This window comes from Bombus pyrosoma, linkage group LG2 (assembly GCF_014825855.1).
Source record: "Bombus pyrosoma isolate SC7728 linkage group LG2, ASM1482585v1, whole genome shotgun sequence".
NCBI lineage: Eukaryota > Metazoa > Arthropoda > Insecta > Hymenoptera > Apidae > Bombus > Bombus pyrosoma.
The window spans coordinates 11,822,068-11,844,151 of NC_057771.1; the positions used below are offsets into that span (position 1 = coordinate 11,822,068).

General features: G+C 42.1%; 1 protein-coding gene across 3 annotated transcripts in view; it reads left to right on the top strand.

The window, feature by feature from the left end:
• LOC122573552 (zeta-sarcoglycan) overlaps nt 1-22,084 on the top strand; it is a 218,391-nt gene that overhangs the window by 29,597 nt on the left and 166,710 nt on the right. For 2 of the 3 annotated variants that reach the window (XM_043740155.1, XM_043740055.1), the window contains exons 3-4: nt 2,942-4,613; nt 5,796-5,980. In XM_043740155.1, coding sequence (XP_043596090.1) covers nt 5,804-5,980 — 177 coding nt within the window. In that variant the 5' untranslated portion in view covers nt 2,942-4,613; nt 5,796-5,803. The remainder of the gene's footprint in view (nt 1-2,941; nt 4,614-5,795; nt 5,981-22,084) is intronic. The other variant, XM_043740065.1, reaches the window with a different exon arrangement.

Genomic DNA, 22,084 nt, shown 5'->3' on the forward strand with positions numbered 1-22,084 from the left:
TAGTCGTTATTAGTTATAGGATGAATTGAATGAAAGTAGAGACGTTTATTCCTCTTAAAGTAAGAATCTAACCGGAATTCTACTTGTATGTGAATTTCATGTAAAAGCATCGTTGGAAACGATGTCGTTTTCGAATTCCACTGAACTTCATCGAGTCGTTCCAACTTTTCGTGGTTTGTAGAATATATACGAAGGGGGGTGAATGGGAAACGCTGGACGCGAAAGTGACTACGTATTGAGCTGTATCTGGCGCGAGCAATCAACGGCGGAAGAGACAGGATATTCTCGTGGTTGTTCGCGAAATGCACGATCGCAAAGATCGTTCGTAGCCTAGAGGTATCCGCAACGATCGGCCCAAAGTACTTCCCCGTTCGTGGGCTCGATTCGTCGTGAAATCTATTCATTCCTATCGTTTCAATCCCACTCTCGTCTCAATAGATTCAGACGCAGTAGAAACAGTCAATCAATCTGTCTATTCCTACTCTTGGCTCTATCGCTTCACTGTCTGACTGTAGTCTGCGATGGTACGCTTTGCAGATGTACGAAGCGTAGGACGAAGAAAGCACGAACGGTAAAATGGACGTAAGAAGATAAACGGGACAAGAGAGGAAAGGCGAAATGAAAGGATTAAAAAAAAAGTGAAAAGAATAAAAGGTCGATCGTACATTCTGTGATTGGTATTTTTGAAACGGTATTGTCTCATCTTTGTTAAAATCATTCTCTTCTGTTCGAATCGTTCCGCTGTATCTTTTCATTCTTCTATCTTTCTTGATCCCCATTACTCGCGTACCATTTGTTCAGTGATTTAATCGATCGGAGGCGTTTCGACGTGCACGTTCCACGAGATCGAGGATGCGAAAATGGAATCGTGAATCGATCTTCAACAGGTACCGCTGCGTCTCTCTATCACGGGTCGACTAATATGGAACGCAGGATTTCAAAAAGAGGATCACTCGTAGATACGATGGAATTGTCGAACGAGTATATAGGCAAACAACCGAAGAGATCGATACGAAACGAACATGTCAGTCGAGGCGGAATAATAACGAGATAAAATAATGGCGAGGCGCGGCTGCGTGTAGTACATTCTTCGTTTATACGCTGAATAAACAAATTCTAGTAACGACGCGACGTTACAATTGACATGTTCCTATTGAGCATTCGGAAAGATACATTCGAATGGCTGTGTTCCGGCAATGTTCCGGCTACGTTGCGGTTAATAGAATCTACAATATATCTATATCTGTATGTGTAGAATTAACGAGTTCACCGATGTAGCTTATTAAACGAGTCCCGCAGATACGATCCTTCGTGAATATGACACTTGTCGCGCGTCGACTTGGACGTAGGGTTGCCGAGTAAAAAGTGGATGATAATGCGGAAAAAAAAAGAAAACTGGTATGATCCTGCAACGTAGAACGCGCGACCGCTGTGCTGTGAAAACGGAAAGTTTATGGAGGAAGGACGCGGGGAAAAAAGTTGCAACGGCCGGCTGGGGGAAGGAAAGTGCCGCAATATCGTTCTTGCAATTTCCTTGTTTAGGTGACGATCCATTTTATCAGGCTGGTATTAACGGCTATTATTTCTGTACCTGAGAGCCAGACTAACCCAAGTTCATTTTTTTCAAGATTGAGTTATATACTCCATCTCGCCGCTCTTTTTTTTTTTTTGTTTTATTAGGATAATAAGGATCTCTCTTTCAGTTACGTAATAAATAAAGGAGATTTAATGGTGTACGATGTTATCCTGGAGCTGGATAAATCCAAGTCCTTCTCAACTACGATTTTAGTTTAAACGAGTCCTTTTAAGTTTCAAATGTGGTCTGATTACAAGTTTGAAGAGATAGTTTATAATGTACCGTATAGCAGCTAGTCTCTGTCAACAACTTTTACAACATCCTTGCTTAAAAGTAGTATGTATTTGATGCATCACTGCGATTCTGGAAGGTTAATTAATATTTACAGTAGTTATTAGACATAGTTGACGTAATCAGTTAAAGTTTAGAGTATTTTGATAGTTAGAAATTTGTTCAAGCCAGATACAGTCCACTCACTTAGAAATATTAATTGAGTTATATCGTAGCACAATAAATTTAGATTTGAATAGTGGGAGGGAATGGTATAAAATCCTACATTACTCAGGCATTAGGTCATCGTTTGGAATCGTTCGACGTTCGTAGTAAGTAAGTAGTTGTTCGAAACTTGTATTTTTCTTTTGGTGTAGTTTATATAAATGGTTTTAAACGTTACGTCATTGGAAATAATTAGAGACATAAATGATAGTTCCCCGGTGAATAATGGAGATTCTCTTTAGCGACCTGTTTTTATTCAATAGCAGTAAATAGATCAAGTCGTTTAATGCGCACTATAGGAATAATAAGAAGTATTATTCAGCGACAGTATTATTAGTTATACGTTCCACTAAACGATATTTATAGAAGATTTGCCAACGAATTTTCGTAACAAGATGATTCTTGTGGAAATCGATTGAGAATTAAATAAACAATTTAAACATTCCAACAAATTCAATCAGTTTATATCACGACCAAATTTTATAAATCATACACATGTAGCGGCTCTGAAAGGTATTGAAGTGTACTTATCAGATTCTATATATTTTATTTTTATGTTATCAAATGTTTGTAGCCATCTCAAAGTCCAAATAATCTAAAATTGAACTTAATTAATTATTATGCACATCAATGCCACGTATTTGCTTTACGCTGTATGCAAATCAAAGAAAGTTTTTCGTCCCAAAAATTGATTCACTCTGGAAAATGCACGAATCATTTTTGAAAAAATCTTCCCCGACATTTACCCGCAATGTTTATCGAGTTCCTTTCTTCGTCGATCTACTTGAATTTACTTAGCGAAATACTCGCCAAAGTTCCGCGCCAAACTGGACTAACACTAGATACTTGTCGCTCGCATGATGCCATCAGGATGAGCTTATTCAGCCAAGGCAGAAAAGAGAACGGCCTGAAGGTAGGAAGGACGATAGTTGGAGAGAAAAGAGCGGCGAAGATGGTGATGGAACAAGACGGAGAGTATTTAATTGTATATAGAAGAGAGAAGCGATGGTTGAAGAGAACAGGAGTAACTGTTAGAGAGGAAAGGAAAGGAAAGGAAAGGAAAGGAAAGGAAAGGAAAGAGGGGAAATTGGAAGGGAGAAGGCATCGGTGCATGCGCAAGAATTTCACACGTGAGCCCGCGAATCCGCGAGAGGCTCACCTCGGGCGCTAGACGTCCTGGCGGTTCAGTGTCGTGCGCGATTTCGTATGCGGCGCTTGTCAACTTCCGGCCGTGACGGGCTTCCACGTACGGGGTCGATCGTTTCGATTCTAAAGTTTTGTCAGGTAGAAGATAACAGATAATTGGAAGAACGTATTAAATGGAAGAGATGTGTGGTTCGATTTATCGGTGAATCATGAGCCAGGAACGAAACGAAAGACCCGTCCCTACTTCCTGCCACAAAAGTTATCCTAAAGAGAACTCTTGACTTGGACGGTCGATGATGAATGACTTTTGAGGCCGAGAAATTAACTAGGATGCAGCGTTTCGACGACGGTTTGACAACGAAACGAATAAAACATCAAACAGCCCGTCTGTCGTGAATCGGTAGAAATAAAAAGAGAGAGAGAGAGACAGACAGAAAGAGATAGAAAAGAGGAAAGTGAGAGGCGTGCTGCGCACTCTGGCTGGAGAGAACAGGAAGCGAAAGGGAAAAATAAATTCTCTGTGGGAATCGATGGTAACGCGTTAGTATAATTAAAATCGGTAGCTGGCTCGCGGAACAGGAACAGTAGAATAAATTTTCTGACAGATTAAACTGAGCAGCGGTAAAGTAATTTCCTCATTAACGGAGGGATTAGAAGAGCAGTGGTACTCGTGATTCTACCGGTGAACTTGAACTTTTCATGCAGGAAAACATTCTAATCGTTCGATTCGTGGTAGCGTAGAAAGTAACAGGTTTCGGTTAGTCTAAAAAGTATACGGTTGATCGACGATCGAAAAGAAGCTGTCCGAATGCAACGAAGAGATCGAAGATCTCTAACGAGATTCTGAAATCGATTACGCGTGCTGAGTTATTTCAGAGATCAATAACATCGTCGATCGTTGTGCGACGGCCGTTATTATCTTTATCATCGCTCATACATCGCGCGATCAGAAACCGTCCGATTCGGGCAATCGAGCCACAAGTTGGTTGATGGTCTGCAAATAGCTGGACAGCGGCGTGCGGTAACTGCAAGAAAAGCATCCTGTGTATGTGCTACACGATGGAATCCCGTTCGTAATGACTCGTAATTGCGCGAAGGAGGAGCCAACGTCGTGCTGGAACGATTTAAGGAACACCTAGCGCCACCCTCTCTCCCCCTGACTATAATGATTAGGTGCACGCGACTTCAAGGATTACCCGGTTGAAGTGTGGTGAGCCAAGGATAAGAGATTGCGGTGGACGTATCTGAATACGGAACGTCGACTTTCCAACCAAGATAGGTTATCGCCATCCGAGTATTCAGTCGGTGTCCTACGTAAATTACAGATCGACCGTGACGCTGTTGTAGCGATTCTACTCGTCGACGTTGAGAGGGTTCAACCAGATTTAATTAAGGGGTACGTGTCAGCCATAGTACTTTCTATTCGGCCTAGATTCTCGTCTCGATTTTATTTTTTATCTCTTCGTGTCGTGCTTTTGTTTCCATTTTCGTTATTCTATTCTCCTACTATTGCTCCTCCTACCCTCCTTCGTTCGTCGCGTTTCTTTTTGCTTCTTCTAGCGTCGCGTGTCTGGCCGAGCCGTGGTCTCGCATCATTCTCCTTAATGCTCGTCGACGACCCGTAAATCCTCGTCGGCTGGTTCTTTCCTCCTTCGGCTGCCGCTCTAGTCCTTGGCGCGTTCTCGTTCTCCAGCTCGCGTTTCCGTGGCCTCAATGAGCTTTCATCCTCGAGTTAACGAGCTCGATTACGTTCGTCAGATTTCTTTACGGCGACGACCGTGTTTTCGAATCGGTGCTTCGTACGTCCTGAATGTTAATCCTTTTACGGTAATTTTTAGCCCCGCCAGTAACTGTGTCCATTTGCTGGAAAATGTCCTTCGGAGAGAATGTTTTCTTTAAGTTGTCTAACCGACGGACGCGGGTATAGAAGAGACGAGAACAGAAAGAGTATATCGCGCTCTTCGTCGAACCATTGTAACGTCGTCGTTAACCATAATTTCACGAGCGCGCGATAACAACTTCGCTAGTAAAACCAATATATTCCGGCACGCTCGTGATGCAATTAATTATATTACAGATACCGCGATTACGAGGAATTATCGAAACGTGTAGCCCTCGAAATTTCATTCAGGCCTCGCGTTCGAATACCATCGTACCATGTTGAAATAACGAGGCACGAGCATCCCCTTTCTTTTTTTAATCTACTTTGTCCTTCGAAGAAGTTGCACTAAAAAATATCTAATATCACTCGAGGTTGCGCAAGAGCCAGAAGCCGAATGAATAAAAGTATTTCACAAAGACTGACCCACAGTTAAAAAATAGCTACCTACCTATTCGTTTGGAATACTTTTGGAAGCATTCATAGTTTCGTGTAATAGGCTTCATTAAATCCCAGCTGAATTTCTTTAAATTCCGCTCTTCTTTCACGATCAAATATTTCTCGATGTAATTCACATTCAAAAGTGTAACTTTTATGTACAATAGACGTGGGTACATTTTTTCTATCTAATTCGAATGGTAGTGGTGGAATTGTTTAATTTTCATAGAATCATTTTCATAGGTTTATTTTTGTTTCCAGGGGCAAACATGGACACGTCGCCTACGTTGAGTATCGGTGGCTCGAGGGCTAGAGCAGCGCTTTTGACTACCAGTGGTACCGGTACCGGAAGTACCGATAGACGTGTCGTCTTTTTAGCTAGTCAACCGACCGTTGGGAGTAGTCACGAGACCAAGACTTGGCCGCACCATTGGTCACCGCATACGGTATGTACTGCATTATTTTACGATCGCGCATTCATTACGTCACGACTCTCGAGATCTCGCGATAAGGTCACTTTTTTTTTCTTCTTTCGCGCAAATTTCATCGCAGGTAATCGTTAGATGTATCGTCCGTGTGTATGTATATGGGAAGCGTGTGTGCAGGGTCGTTTTAACGAGAAACATTAGGTAAATTAGCGTCTACGGTTGGGGTCGTTTGAACAACGGTCGTTGGTTCGTTCGATATTCATCAGAAAGAATAACAGGAGTGAGGACGGCTGACTATAAATTTGGATTCCGTAAAATGTTTAAACGAGTCATGGGGTGGGTAAAGAAGGGCGACAATTTCGATCGGTTCGCAAACCTTTACGACCCACGGATTTACAGCCGATGGTGGCATGTAGCTCGTCGTTGCGATTGAAATTAGAACGATTGATCTAACGACACGCTTCGCTCGGCATAAGCACTTGAATGCGCCACGCGGAAATATGCGGCGTGTACATGTAACAGGCGACACATCGAGATGGATGGCAGACTCAGTTGTAATTGATGCACGGCCGTGGTGACACTCGAGATCATACACGTCGAGAGACGATGAATCGATCTAGTAGGTTCTCTAAACAATCAATTCGCGCTGCTTACAGTTGAAATTCCATACAACTTGTCCTACCGTTTGACGATGACAGGAAGTGTCCATAATGCATCGAATTAGAATTGAACCATTAAATCATCCAATAAATTTGTGCCATTCCTTACTTTGCTATTTTCGTTACGTTCTCATATTTTTTAAATGTCGATAAGCATTAAAGAGGTTTTAAAAATCTTGCGAAAATACTGGACGATAGAATACCGTTCATAAGTGGTACAAATATTGTTTCTAGTAACTAGTGCTCTATTTCCTTTATGAACTGCTGCACACAATACTAGATGTCAAAAGTATTCATTATCGAACGTATAAAATTAATTGTTTAGACGCTTATCGCTTCATAAAGAATGATAGAAACATCTCAGCACGAAATCATTCGACGATCTAAGAAATCAAAATATAGAGAAAGTCTTATAATCAGCTATCGTGTTTCGGAAGAAATAGTTTTCAGATGTATCTTTGTCATGTTTCAACTATTAGTAATTCGTCAGTATATTATAGCAGAAAATTGAACGGGGGATTCGATTATGACGTAATTAATCTACCCGTTCTTATCAGTCACGTAGTCTAACAACGATACGGGCTGGTTGTCATAGCACTTTCTGTTTGCTCTCGTGAAACGCTAGCCATTCTAAAGATCTCCATACCTATTTGATATAGAAAGCATAGGTTAATTATATGTGGGATATACGAGGCCGTACAACGTTGAAAGCTAAAATATTTTCTTTTATACGAAGAAAGATGTGCAATTTCTTATCGCATAGTGTTTACAGAATAGTATAATAACGATGTTTTATTAGCATGAATTCTTCAAATATTTGTTAAAGTAAAAGAAGCAAAAGTATTAGCAAAATTTGTTAAAGTAAAACTTAAGTAAAGGAGACCTACTCTGATTTTACAAGAGTCGCCTCTGAAAATAATGAAAAGAACACGGTGCATCGTAAATCATGTTATAACATCGTGATAACAAAATACCAAAAATACCTAAGTACACTCTTTCACTTAAGACAATATTTTCTAACATGTTATTATTGCCGCTAACAAAACAAACATTTCGTCTCTGGAACATCTTCTTTCTTTATCGAAAACAACGGGGATGAACTTTACCACTAACGGTCAGCGACTCACCTTCTAGAATATGTTGTGTACAAACATTCGAAGCCAATCAAGAAACTTCTAGAAATCTAATACGACTGAATGTTATGATCGTTGATTTAATAGCTACGAATGTTTGGACTCTAGAGACTATCATTTCAATTGTGTTTCGCTTCGGGCAAATCAGATTGCTTTAAAGCGCTCCCCTGAAGTCAAAACTTCTCTTTTACCTGGATCTTTTGTCGAGCTGCGTGTTCATCGTAAAAAGTGATGGTCAGAAATTTATATATTCGATCGAACATATATTCAAAAGGAAAATTCCGTTGTTATAAGTTTCCAATGAATGTCATCGTTTAGAATAGAGCTAGATCTTTGCCATGCGTCGCTTTGTGGGCCCGTTTGCGTGCAATCCTGGTAAAGGTATACTAGGTCATCAGAAGTCTGCTTTAACTTATGGAGAAATTTACATAGTTATTCGCCATACAGGACGAAGATCGTTATAGATTGGCTCGGCGAATTCCAAAAGCAAAATTACCTGGTTCAGAATCTCGTTACTATCTCATGTCCCTTTAATATCCTGCGATTAGTTGGAGCGAACTTTTAGTGACAGAGATTGGTCTGGCGTTGGTATTATTGATTAGATATATACATGTATCTTTTTTTTTTTATACCAGGAATCAGTTATAATTCGTATAAAACGTGAAACGAATTTCGGGCATTATTCAATACGCGCGTGGCTTGCTCTTATTTCGCGTAACGCGTCGAAATGGGATAAAATTGAAAACATATTTAGAAGCAGCACTCGTTCGCAGGCGCACGCGCCAACACACGAAACATTTCACGCGTTCGCGATAATGGTGTTCCTTTACCGTCGGTTAGATCCATTCTTCTAGCATGTTGTCAAAGGATAATTCGCTTTTCGCCGCTTGCCAAAATAAATACGTGATATTTTGAAATAATTGGAGCAAACAATACAAGAGAACAGAGACTGTGTGAGGGAATATATGAATAAGAGTAGTTTGACATGGACGCAGATCAGCCTGTATGGTAAAAGGAGGATCGCGGTATTATTTACACAGTTATACAAACACCACCACGATAATCAAAGATAAATGTTGTTGGCCCGATATATTACCATAGTAAAGCGTTCTAAAGTGAGATCTGTAGGTTTGTTTCGCTAATCGATCATTATGGGCGTCCGCGTTTCTATCTACTCGCGGATGTGCACTGGCAAAGTTCTTGATAAAAGACACAGTTCCAAGTGACATCGTTCCATGCCACGCACGAAGCAACTGCAGCCTACCAGCAAGAATAACTTCGATCATGGAGTAAGATTCGAAGTTTCGTTTTCGTGAAAATCGTCAACGAACGGTCGGTGCTTCTCATTTACTCGCGTGATTTCCCTCCGTCTCTTCTCGTTCTCCGTTTTTCTTCTCTCTTTCTTTCGCGCTCCTTTTTTTTATTTTATTTCACACGGGCGAGGAATCTACCACGAACGTCAATGAAAGTTCCGATTCCCACGAGCAAAAATTTCTGAGTTTCCGCCGCGGACACGAAGTTCGCCGCACCGATTTCCCTACAGCTGTAAATCAGGATCGCTCGATGACATTTTTCCACGAACGTTCTACACCTCTCTCTCTCCCATTCGCGAATCCAACCCCTCTTCTCGATCTTCCTTCCACACTCGTAGAAATTTTTTCTCCCTTTTACAATCCTCTCATATCTCTTTTTTCCTCTCGACCCCTAGGTTCGAGACTTCGCCTCTAGAGTTCCATCGCCGCCATTCGTGGCCGCCTCGTATATCCGCTAACGTCCATTCATATTCCACGGCCCGCTGTATCTGTCGTATCAACTGTTTTGTCAGTTTTCGGCACGACCGTTCGATGAATGGGACTTCTTCTTAAACTTCCTTTCGCCGCTCTGCTCCTTCGTTAAAATTATCGGTTCCACTCCTCTACCCCCGAACGTGCGCCGGATAGTTGAAATATAACAGAGCAATCGATAATGCAAAAATAATAATTCTGTTTTTGCACGAACCCACCGAGAGATATCGTGCTCCTATTATATTATAGCTGCTCTCTGTTTTGGTAATTTTTGCGCCTCGCCGCGCCGTTAGCATAACATTAATTCATTCTGTGTTGCTCATATCGTGCTTGTTTTTTCCATACTTCTTCTCGTCCTTTGAAGCGTTGAGTTGATATAGGAATCTCGATTTTTTTACTATAGGTACACTTTGGTTACATGGAATATTATTTCAAAATTCTGATTCAATCTGTTACATGTATATGATCTATTATACGTGTACGTATGCGTATGATCTGGATTCTTTTCTCAAATGAATGTTTCAAAAATATTTCTTATATAAAATATCTCTTTCTTTGCTTGAAAGTATTAAAAAACATTATTTTTACGAGAGTCCGCCTGATCGATCACAAAACGGAGTTACTTAAAATGCAAACTCGTTGAACGAGGAACGAATTAAAGAGCGACGAGGGGACGCGGTGAATTCGTACCGGTGGCAGTCTATCAAGGATTTTATTTCCGCATCCGGACAATGGGGAGTATATAGCCAGGTCGGAGAAGTTGGACGCGCTCGACTTACAGAGACAATGTAAGGTGTGCTCAGGTTGATCGAACTGCTGCGATTTCTGGGGCGTTGATATATGGAAGCCTATTTATTTGGATCCTGGTCGAACGAAAGCCTGTCCTGTCTTTCGTACAATGCTGCTTAAGTGGCGGAGGTACACGAAGTTCGAGGCTTGACAAGGAGATTGGGGGACAAGGGTACTGAATTAGTGCCACTCGAATACAACTCTACGAGATTGATGATTGCCAGTCGCGTCGCGTTTCTGTCCCCTTCTTCCTCGATTCGTCGCCCCTCTCCGAAGGAAATCGACATTTCACATGGGCATCATGGTGTTATTGAACCTTTTAGAGACGTACAATTAACCATTTAATAGCTGCCGACCAATCGTAGCATCGTATCGTGACGGATATTACCGCGAGGCGATTAGTTATCGAAATATGAGCTGTGATATTCTTTTCACGATGGAACTCGTCAAGTATACAAATTCCTTTGAATATTGTAGCTTGTCAAAGCGAAAGTAAAATATTCAGTAACGAGCTCGTTTGCACATCTACGCGATGATATCCAGATAATCACGTTAGTAATTAGAAAAAGGTATTGGTATAGTAGATGCTGGAATATATTCGGTAACAAAATGTGGCGATAAACTTACAGCATCATTATTAATCATAATTTTATTATTATCGGTGTATTTTTCTTTTTCTCGGTGCGATATTGTACAGAGGCGCTCATATACGTTTTATCGATTCTTTCACCGCCTGTAATAATGTCCCTGTAAGATATTCACGATGGCGAGACTAAGGTGTTACGTGAGACGTTAGTAATAATTTCAGTGGCATCGCGGAGAGGTACCTTAGCGTTTACGCGAAGACGTCTACGCAGAATTAACGCGTTCTTCGAACCATTAGAATCGGCACGGGACGATATTTCGGTCTAGAAAATAACAGATTTCCTGTTCTCTCTTCGATGGAACGTTGATGCGTGGTAGAATGGAATCCGTTTGTGTATGATGGGATCGAGGTATATTTTACCTTGGCGCTCTTAGGACTCGGCTGGTCGTGCAGAAAGATAGATTTTTCTAGTAAAGTCGCGAGTTCTCGAAGGGCCGGGGCAGAAGCAACCTCGAAATGGAATTCTTCGGCGGCTGAGAATACGCGAAGGCACCCTGTGCTCGGACGGCAAGGATCTAACCAGTAGAATGAGTTGGCTTTGACCCCCACCGCCCGACCTCGGCTCCGGAGCAAATTGAAAATAGGAATTGGTCCTTTGAAGTTCGAGCAACGACCCGTCCATAATCTTCTTAATAACTTTCCCTCTCTCTCTTTCTCTCTCGAGGATCATTTTGATTCTAGTCGGCTATCTCTTTCTTGGAAATTGCTCGCTATATGGTTTCTTAGCTCACGAACCTTCTAGGCTGCTTGATGGGTGGTACATCCTATAGGAACGTAGTACGATGTTCTAGCCGTAAGTAAAAAATGTTGGTTCGTCGTTTGACAGAAATGAGTTCAGATTTCGAACAGAGGAAATCGAACGAAAATACCTTCATGGTATAGATTTTTTAAATCTTTCAATTCGTTTTTCTCATTCATTTCCTCGGACGATGTAACGCGATATAAATATACGACACGAAATACGTTTATCGTGCAATTTAAGAATTGGTTTACATAGTTGGGCAAATGATAAATATATATCTTTAAATGGAATTACTTAGCAATGAGTTATTTCTGAAATGTCAAATGGCGAATCCAATTCGTTTCTGGCTTATAAAAATATGAATAACCTAAATCTAGCGGAAGGTTGAATAATTTGTATTTATTCAGACCGAAATGAATTTCAATAGCCAATGTTTAAAGTCAATTTCTCTTAATTTAGCGATTATAGATGAATAAATCGCCCGTTTAACCCACAGAAAAGAATGTTACCCTCTGTTGGCAATCCGTTTGATTAGGAACCAACCAATTTTTCTGCATTCATTGGACGACTGTTAGCCGCGACAAATGCTTCAAAGTGATTTATTAATGGTTGTAAAGCACGTACCGACCAACCAGGCCGAGCCATATGCGCACTTTGTACACTCGGAAGAAGTATTTTTTAACGAGCGTAACATTTTCTTTTTACTACTTCGCTAACGACTCGACCAGCGTTACAAGGGGATGAAATTAAAAATGATTTTGCCTAAGGAACGTTCTCTCCGGTCGGTTCGTGGGAAAGGAACGTGTGCAGGATACGAACGAAATTATGCACGAAGGAACGGAATAATCTAGTTTTCGAATATTATCTTCTTCTTTTTCAACGAACCGTTCTATCTCTCACAGTAAACGTGTTAATAAATCTATAAAAGTCTCGTAACGCCTGTGCAATTAGACCTTCTAATGACTTAATTTACGATTGTATCAGGGACATTTGCGATCTTCCATTCTCTGCCAATATTTTATTCGATCAAACGTCAAGGTACGAACACTGTACTACGTCTCTACGGGGTTCTTCACTTTGGGACCATCGGTCGATTCCTCTTCGTCGTGAAAAAAGAACTCGACGTAACCAGCGCACGTCTCCCGATGCAACGACAATAATAAAGTATCTAGCTCAAGCGAAGCCCGGAAAATAGGCGTCGTAAAGTGAATTCATCGCTCAGCTATGCGCACGAACTCGTCGTTAACGCGACAACCCATTACGACTTACGACTTACCTTTTCTGCTCGCGTGCACGCACGAAACTCGCCAGTTTTAACCACAGCACCGTGGAATTTGCGATAGACCGAGCTTGAGATCGACTTCGAATTTCTTGCGACAGGAAATGAGGGATTTCGCGCTGTTCACTCTAGTCGAGAGTTCATCGACTGATCCGCATAAAATACACCATCTTCAATCACCGATGTTTCCCAATTTACGATTCCACTAACTTCTCGCGTGACAAACACTTATCCTCGTGTTACCCGCGATTTAATTTTTGGGTGGAATATTTTTATGTTATTTATTTTGTGGGTGAAATTATTATATCTAGAATTGGTTATATAAGGTCGCGTAACGAAGGAGGTAAACAAGATACATCTAGATCAAATAGAATAGAAACATTTAAACATTAACATAGACATGTATACTCAGAGTCGGAATCATTAACGCAGTAAAAGCATTGTGACGATGTGGTCCCAAAGGTTTCGTTAGTTTTATAATACGATCCATCCTGTTCTATTGGAACAAACAAAAATGGACAACAAAATAGAGTGTACATAATTCAAGAAAATAATATAAAAGAAGAAATGTTGTACATCTATTATTTTCTTATAAAACGAAAGAAACTTTTGGGATAACCTAATACTACGTTAAAGTATGTCATCAAAAATTAAACACTTGAGACTTTAGAAGTATTAAAAGTGGAACAAGACAGAGCCCGTAGAATACTTCTTTTATCTATGCCGTCCTATTAGCCATCTTCTTATCTCTGTATACTACACGTTCTATCGAACATAATGAAAGGAAGAAGTTTCAGATAGGTTACGTTAAACGCTTTATATATTTTTGTAGAAATTCAAGTTGGGGAAATATCGCAAATATTTTTGGTGTACATATTCCATTTAGCATGTTTCATTTATTCCTGAATTCGATGTTAATCGTTTGCAGACGAATTGTCTTTCCTTCCGTCGAAATAGCTGGAAAATCTGGCGTGCTTTTCCTATCATAAGTCCGTCCATGCACGAAGTTATTTAGGCAACGTTAACGTTTATTCGCGAGATTCTGAAAATTCAGTGGACGTGGAGCTGCGCGGAATTTTCGACGGTTCGCGCAAACCCGTCGCCCACGATTCACAGGAAATATCGTACGTATCGTTGTCCGACGGGAACATAAGCAAACGTAGTGCCAGGAAATGACATTGGCCGCAAAACCTACGAAACGGGCGAAGAAAGAACGACAGGAAAATGTCTATCGGTTCGTGGTTAGGTAGGAGTGAGCGAGTCGTTAATTTCATTTAGCGCGAACCACGAATTCGATTAACGTCACGCCTGACAATCGAAATGATCGTCGACACCTCGACATTGGCTTTCATCGAACAGGTTCTGCTTTCCATCCTCGCGTTATCCGCGGCCTTCGCGTTTCCGATATTCGTAAAACACGCCCGGAAAATGTAAGTCGACAGTGTTTCGATACATCATGCCTAAGCAATGGTAACGTTCCATTGGCGATTAAAATAACGGTGAAAATCGACGAGGCTATGTTTGAACGGCAATTGAACGTACTGATCTTGATGTAACTTTTAATAAGATTGATACTTTAGGAAATTTTAATATCAGTGTTGCAAGAACTTGTTTCCTTTTCACTGGCACTTTATTTGCAATTAGAAGCGTGATATGCGATCGTGAACGTCGAAGAGACTCCTTACTTTTCTCTCTCTTCAAAACAACGTGAAAGAACCATCGCCGTGTTTGAACGAAGAATTTAAACAAGCTGCAACAAGAATGCACAACGACGAACGGCTGTTTGCCGGAGTGCGCCTGTTCCGTCGTATCCGCTTCAGTCACCTCGAGAGCGAGGGTGTCGATCGACGCCGTGCTTGACCCCGGAAGACAGGTCGTTAATTTTTTACACGCCTCGGCAACCGACTGCAATGCAAGCCACCAGGCCCCTTTCACCTGCCGTGAACCGAAGTGATTAAAGATGCACATGCAAAGTCCTGCGTGGCCGTGTGCCTCGACGCTTCGTGCTCAGAAGAATTCCCTCGCGGAAACCTTATCCGGCGAGTATCGTACCGGGCGTGCTCGATGCTGTCGCATAAATCATTGGGCAATTCGAAACGGGGTTGAAAAGAAATCCAACCCTCTGCTCGACCTGTGATTAATTCTATTCGTTAAGCATGGATGGACCTTGTTCTGTGGACAAACTGAGGCCAATTCCTTCGCGAATCAGTCCAAGTCACGATAGTGGGTGGTTATATACAGGGACGTGAGTAACCAGAGATAACAGCAATGGAAAAGGTATAGCGAAACCATAGGTCGTGTACGATTCTCTCTCGTTCCACTTGACTCGCGATTCCAATTTAACGCGGCCGCATCCGTTCCCCTCAAACTCGATCGTTTCTTCGTTCGCATGGATCGTTCGCTCGTTCATTTCTTCATGCTCGTCAAGCGAAACTGAAACTTCGCTCGTTCGATTCGTTGGTCGGTTCGTTCGGTGGTTGGTTGTCTTCAATTCTACCGCGGATCCTGCCAACAGGAAACGTTAGGTTCGATATCGGCTGGAGAATGAGAAAGGAAGGGGTTCGACAGCGAGTAGTTAAGTAGCAGCGAAGGGTAGTCAGGTTTAAGCGCCACCTGTGCTTGTCAATTAAGTTTACGCGTCTCTCGACCCAACGTTGTGCAGCCTGTCACCCAACCTCCACCATCACCCTTAGTTATTCTCGTTCTCGACACTCAAGCAGTTTCACCCTGTCCCCGATCCCGCCGCTTTGTTTCCTTGTTCACTTCTGTTGCCCTTTCTTCCGCGCTGTTACTTCTTCCTCGTTCCCCTTAACTCCAAGATATTTTCTCGCCTTTTTTTCGTCGTTTTCCTCTGCAAGCGCTGCGATCTCGACGAGCGTTATGAATTATTCGCTCGTGGAGGTAAAAATGTCTTCAACCACGGAAAAATTTGACTATGAGATACGTTTTCAGCGGCTTTGGTTCGCGCGTTCCACGATAACGCGACGTAAATATAAAATATTAGAGTGTACACTAAAAGTCGAGTAATAGAATTATTTTTCAAATTTCCAAATCGTTAATTAAGAAAATTTATGATCCAGCAATAAATATGAAAATGTCGACACGGATTTTTTCCATTCGAGGTTAACTCTTGTCTCTGGTGTTTTGGGGTAAACATCAAAGTGCAGCGTAGTTTCGTTCACCCGTGTTTGGTCTCTTTGGTCAGCCACCTTCCAGTTCCATTTACGTTACGACCTCTTCGAAATTTTATGCTCTCAAGGGAAAATATTTTCTTCTTTTTTGTTTTTTTTTTGTTTTTTTTTACGAAAATGTAGACACAGCAGCTTTCTGTTCCGTGGTTTTTGCAATTTTGCTTTGTTCCCATTGACTGTGTATGATTGACGGAAACAACTACGCCGAGATACAACATACCTCCCGGACGAGCAACGGATCGCTAACGTTTACCATCGGAAAAAAATAGCTCTCTGCCACCAATCGTACATTCAGTGTCGTGTTTTTTTTACATAGTCTGCCATGTAGCTTCGTACATTAACTTCCGCCAAGATTGTCAACGAAGGTGAATCCTGTCTCTTTCGATGGTAGTTACCCGACACGGACCCTTAAAGAGTACTTCGCGTGATTGTAAAACCCGTCATTCTCTTGGCCCAGTCTGAGCCAAATCGGAAGATACGAGTCTTTTACGATGCAAGGAATCTTGTGTATCAACCAGACGCACTCCTTGAGTAAGCATGTTATGTGTCGTTTCGCGGCTCGTATGCGCCGTGTAATTTTTCGACGTGTGGCACACACTCGCGTGAAATATGATCGTTTCCTGTTAAAGCTTCTTTCTCGGAATTGATTTTTATACGTATTGCTACAGATTTACGAAGGCGTCGTAAATTACATGATCCTGTATTTTTTACAAGAAAATAAATAGAACGTATTAAGGCGACATCCCTGGCCATTCATACAGGGTAATGTCGGAAGATGCTCCACATACACTCGCGTGAAATATAACCGTTGCTTTGTAAAGCTTCTTTTGCTAAATTGATTTGCATATCCTTTTCGCAAATTTATCAGAAGGATAATAAATTGCAATGGCTACAATAAGAAAAAGTATTTGCACAACATTGTATTTGTTATAGGATTTACATATTAACGAATTAGATTCAAGCATTTCTTACTTCATACATCTAGAAAAATTGGATAGGTACTATGAAAATGAAATGTATAGAACCTGATAAAAATTGTAAAGTAAAGGCAAACAGCAGGAAATAAGGCAAATATCTTTTTGTAGCCACTATACGTGGTTCTTTGCTTTTTAATTGGAAATAGTAAGACTCATTAAGGCGATACCTATGAACGTAAAGTGAACAAATCGAATCCATCGATTAGCGAATACAATGCTGTAGATACTCGTGAAACGAGTGCAGTGATCGATGAATTCAGTCAGCGTAAACAGCATTCAAGTAGCGAGGATCGCGTCACAAAAGGTTGATTGTAAAGCGTGCCATTTTCGCGAGTACGATGTACATAAACGATACTATGAACGATGCATATAACATGGTGCGTACTGTAGCTGGCCCATAATGGCCACGAGGCCGGATCCCGTTTTAGTTTCGGGAGATCGTAGCACACGGGCTGGCTGGTTTGACTAGCTAGCTGGTTGCCTGGCTGGTTGGCTGGCTGGTTGGCTGGCTGGCTGGCTTGCTTGCACATTCGAAAAATCGGTGTTTGTTATTGCCAAGCGTGCATGTACGTGCGGTCCTATCCAGTCGCGTGTGGTCCGCCTCGATATCCGGAAAAATGTACTCACAGATATTGCGCCGACACGAAAGTAGTGTGCGCCCCTCTCCGTGGCTTCTCCTCCGTGGCTGAGTGCACCGAATTGTTATTGCCGAACAATCGATTTCTGATTCCACCAACCGTCGAAAGGCTTCTCCTAGGATTGTTCTTGCTCTCTCTGTTTCCACTGTTCTGTTTAGCCTTCTTTTTCCCGTACACTCCTTCCTTTCTCTGCTCCTCTCTGGTCACCCGATGTGTTCGCCTTGTTCATTTTTCCTGTATTTTATCATATTTTATCTGTAGTTACTCTATACGTTTATAATTTGTCGTAATGATTTTACGAATTCTAAATTTTGCAATGAATAATCCTCCATTGATACCGAATATGATAATTAATAGGCAAATTGAATGTGGCGTCAAGGTCTAAGTGATAAATAATCCGGATGCGCGAAAATTCCAGACAAACAGGTCTCTGTCCTATTTTAAATTTCTATCACTGAACCGTATAACCGTCAGAAGGAGATGTTTCGCCGGTAATTGGTGTCAACAGTTCTGAAACGTGGCACGCGGGACGGCAATTTCACGCGCGATGGGATGAAATTCTCCCAGGTGGAGGATTGCGCACGACAGAAACTGTTATGGGGATCGTCGAACTGTAAATAATTAAGTTTAAATAATTCATTAATTAGTGGACTTTAATTACAAACGCCATTAATCCATTAGCGCGTCCGTTCTGACAACGATACTTGGCAAACGGAAGAACGAAGAAATCGGTGAACCGTCCATGCCCAGGGAACAATGGAATCATCGACGACACGTGTCGTGATAGCAGCGCGTTCAGTCGCTAGCTTGCATTGCTCCCGCTAATTGAACTTATCAATATTAATTGACTATCGTTGTTTGGAACGACGCTAGTGTGTGCACCATTAGAGACATTAACACGGCCGCAGCAGAAATTGCTTTAATTTAGTAGTCTTGCATGTCTCTAACGGGATTGTAATTAACTATGCATCACAAGAGGGAATGGCGACCGCGTCATTCACCATGGGTAACGGCGTGCCACGAAAATCTGATAATTCCAAGCAACGCGCACGGGGGTAAATTGGCAGGTTCCCTAAGACGCGACTTTCCCCGGCGCTTAATCGAGTCACGTGTAAACAACTACTCGACTTATCTGATGACATGGACGATGAGCGTATCGCACGCAAGAAATCGAAACGACTCTTCTTTTTTCGACTTTCCTCTTTTTTCCGGCGTGTCTCGCTGTTTTCTATTTTCCCTCCATCCTATTTCTCGTTTGCGAGTTTAGGATTTCAGCCACTCTTTCTGCTCTCTAGCATTCGTTCACTCCACAGTCCATTCCTTTCGAACTAAGTCGATAAACTGATTTATTTACGTTTGAGCGACGAACGCATGGCTCCACGAATCGATATCATTTGAGTATGTACGTATTACATATGCACATTTGTATATGTGCATGATCGTTTCCGTAACATGATGCGATGTGGGCGTAAATGCACGCCAAGGTTAGCAATTATATAAGAGCACTAGGGAATTATTCATAATATTTGTGGAATCCGCTAACTGCTGCCTCTCAGCTTCAATTTTGTTTCCTCATAAAACGTACGTTGCTTAAAACGTCGACTCACGGATGTTAGTAGTTCCTATGGCCTGAATATACTGAAAAACTAGTATATAAAAACGGGATAAACGTTGCGAGTCGTTACAGTTTTAAATAAAGCGATATCTATGCTTAACTACGCGATGCTGGGATGGACGGTGACTCGTTACAAGTTTATGTTTGATACAAATCCTCTTTTCCATTCTCTATCGGATATTCTTCTCCACCCTTTGTATATCATTCTAACCTTTTTCCATCAAAACTATTTGTAATCTTCACTCGCTACATACATGAATGTACTATGTCCCCGGCAAAAAGCGAACAGAGATTCGCAAATTGGAAACGAGAACAAAAGAACTATCGACACCATCTTGTTCGTATATCCAGGACTTTAGGTACGATCAGCATCAAACTCGATTTCGCTTGGATATAAATCTCGGTGGCCCTGACAAGGTGTATCGTGCCTTTCCAGGAGGTTATAGGGAGTCTTCGTGCCGGTTACACGGTGGTGGCTGTGGCGTCGAAACGACACGAGGCGAGGGTTGAACGCTGGCAAAAGGAGGGAGGGTTGAGTGACGGTATAGAGGGCGAGAGGGAGAGAATAAGGTTGGCAAGCGAGCGCACGAATATAGATGGCAGGTACGTGTTGTCCTGGACGACCAACCCCCGAGCTGCACTCGACTGATTTACTACCCTCGTCTTTGGCTCTGGGGTATCGGATTCGTTGAAGGTCCGGCCGAGGGTGCCAATCGAAAGTTGTATTAAAACGACGATACCTTACACACGATACCTCGCGGCCATGGAAATTCTTCTTCCGCTGTCACTAGTCGAGTTTTCCCTGTGACGAAACCAAGGGAAAGAGAAAGAGATCTCAAGTTTTTCAGAAGGGGAAGTTTTTCTGGTTACGTCGATGATACGTCGACCGCGATCTTGCTGCCCATCCCCGATTTTATTGTAGGAAAACGGATATGTCAAACGGGCGCAAACCATTCCACCGAGAAACCGAACATCGCAAAGTTTACGAGATGTAGCCTTTCGATACATGTCGATGAAACATTCTCACCGACGTATCTTGATTTACGACGTTTAAGGAAATATTCTTCGGAGCGTGAACTTTTCTTCCGATTTTCGCGTCTCAATTCTTTATCTAATCGTGGAATAATTTAAAAGTAACGAAAAGATTTTTATTGAATTTTACTGAAATAAGACGGATATGAAGATAAACATTCGTTACATTCTCGTTGCCTTCTCGAAAACTTTATCAACTTTCTAAATATCAAAGTCGCAGTTGACCTCCGGTGCCACTTATTTCATCAACTCTGTACTTTCGACTGAAACATCAGGTCCAGGGAATTCATATCGAGCCACTGCGAGCTACTCGCTGTAAATTGTAAAATCAAAAATAGCTGCAGTCCGGGATTACCGGGCAAAAATAGAGCGTCATGAAGGAGAGGCTAGAAGCGCGTAGAAATAATTCGCGGCTCGTTCCCTTTTCAGCTTGTCCGAGCGGAAAAATATTCGCGTTGAAATAAGCTAGCGCAGTACGAGATAACGTGCCCCGGGGCGGAAAGAATATTTTCATAGAGAAGAATGCGAGTACCGGAATACTTTTCAAAAGATGATTAAATCGTTTGAAATCTCCTTCCCGACGAATAGAACGAAAGACGTTACTAGTGGACGCGTTACTATCCTTGTAAATGTCTTAGGGCAACGCAAATGTTGGAACAACTTGAAAAGGAGGCGAGCTATGTCGTTAAAAATTTGCGAGCTCCAGTAGACAAATGGCGGTGATCCTTATCGCGGGTTGTACAGGCCGCTATTAACAACGGCCGCAAAAACCTGCAATCTGAGGTCAAAGACAAATCGTTCCTCGTTGCGCTACGATCTTCTCTGTAACTTGACGTAGCCGCCATTTGTTCGCTGCTACGGTTTTACGTTACGCGAGACAGAAAGAATTCACACCGGTCTTATCGTCTCTGGTGTCGACGAGATCACGAGATGCTTGGTAGTGGCTCGTTGGAAAAAAGATATCGCGAATAATAGGACAATAACCCATGCGAGGGTCGGGATCGTAATTTTTCTTTTTTCCTTCGTGGAAAAATGGAATAGGAAGGTGGACAGTTCGAGTGTTTCCAGCGTTGTTAAATGTCATCGGAGGTAAGCAGGCAGGCAGGGTTCTCTTCGAATCATTCGGAAGCTGTGCGTTCCAATAACGCGTTCTGAATATTATACGCTGCCCCATAAATAAACCTCGGGAAGAGACCGACATCGGTATCCCGTTGCGACGAAATATCGCCTTCGGATGGCTTCTGTCAGGAAAGCCAGATTAGGATTCGGATGCAGTCGCGACCTTACGTCCCGCGAGATGTGTTCTCGACGGAGTAGGCCGCCGAGAAAGGATCCGCGAATAAGGTCAGACGTATTATACAATTTCATCGAGGCAAAGGAAGAAAACATTTGCGCCCGTGTTGACCTTTTGGGAGACATCGTAAATAAATCTGGATTTATCTTTGGACGTCCCCAAAAGCTTGAAGCACCGATCCGAGCGTGATCGATGAGAATAAAACCGGTGAGGATATGCTGGACGCGTCGTAAAACAAAGAAATATGGCAAGGAGGAAAAGAATTCGTTCCTTTTGCGTCTTTTAAACGTGATCCTATCCTTGTGTGCCGAGATGACAAGTGTACCGTGTGTGTACACTGTTT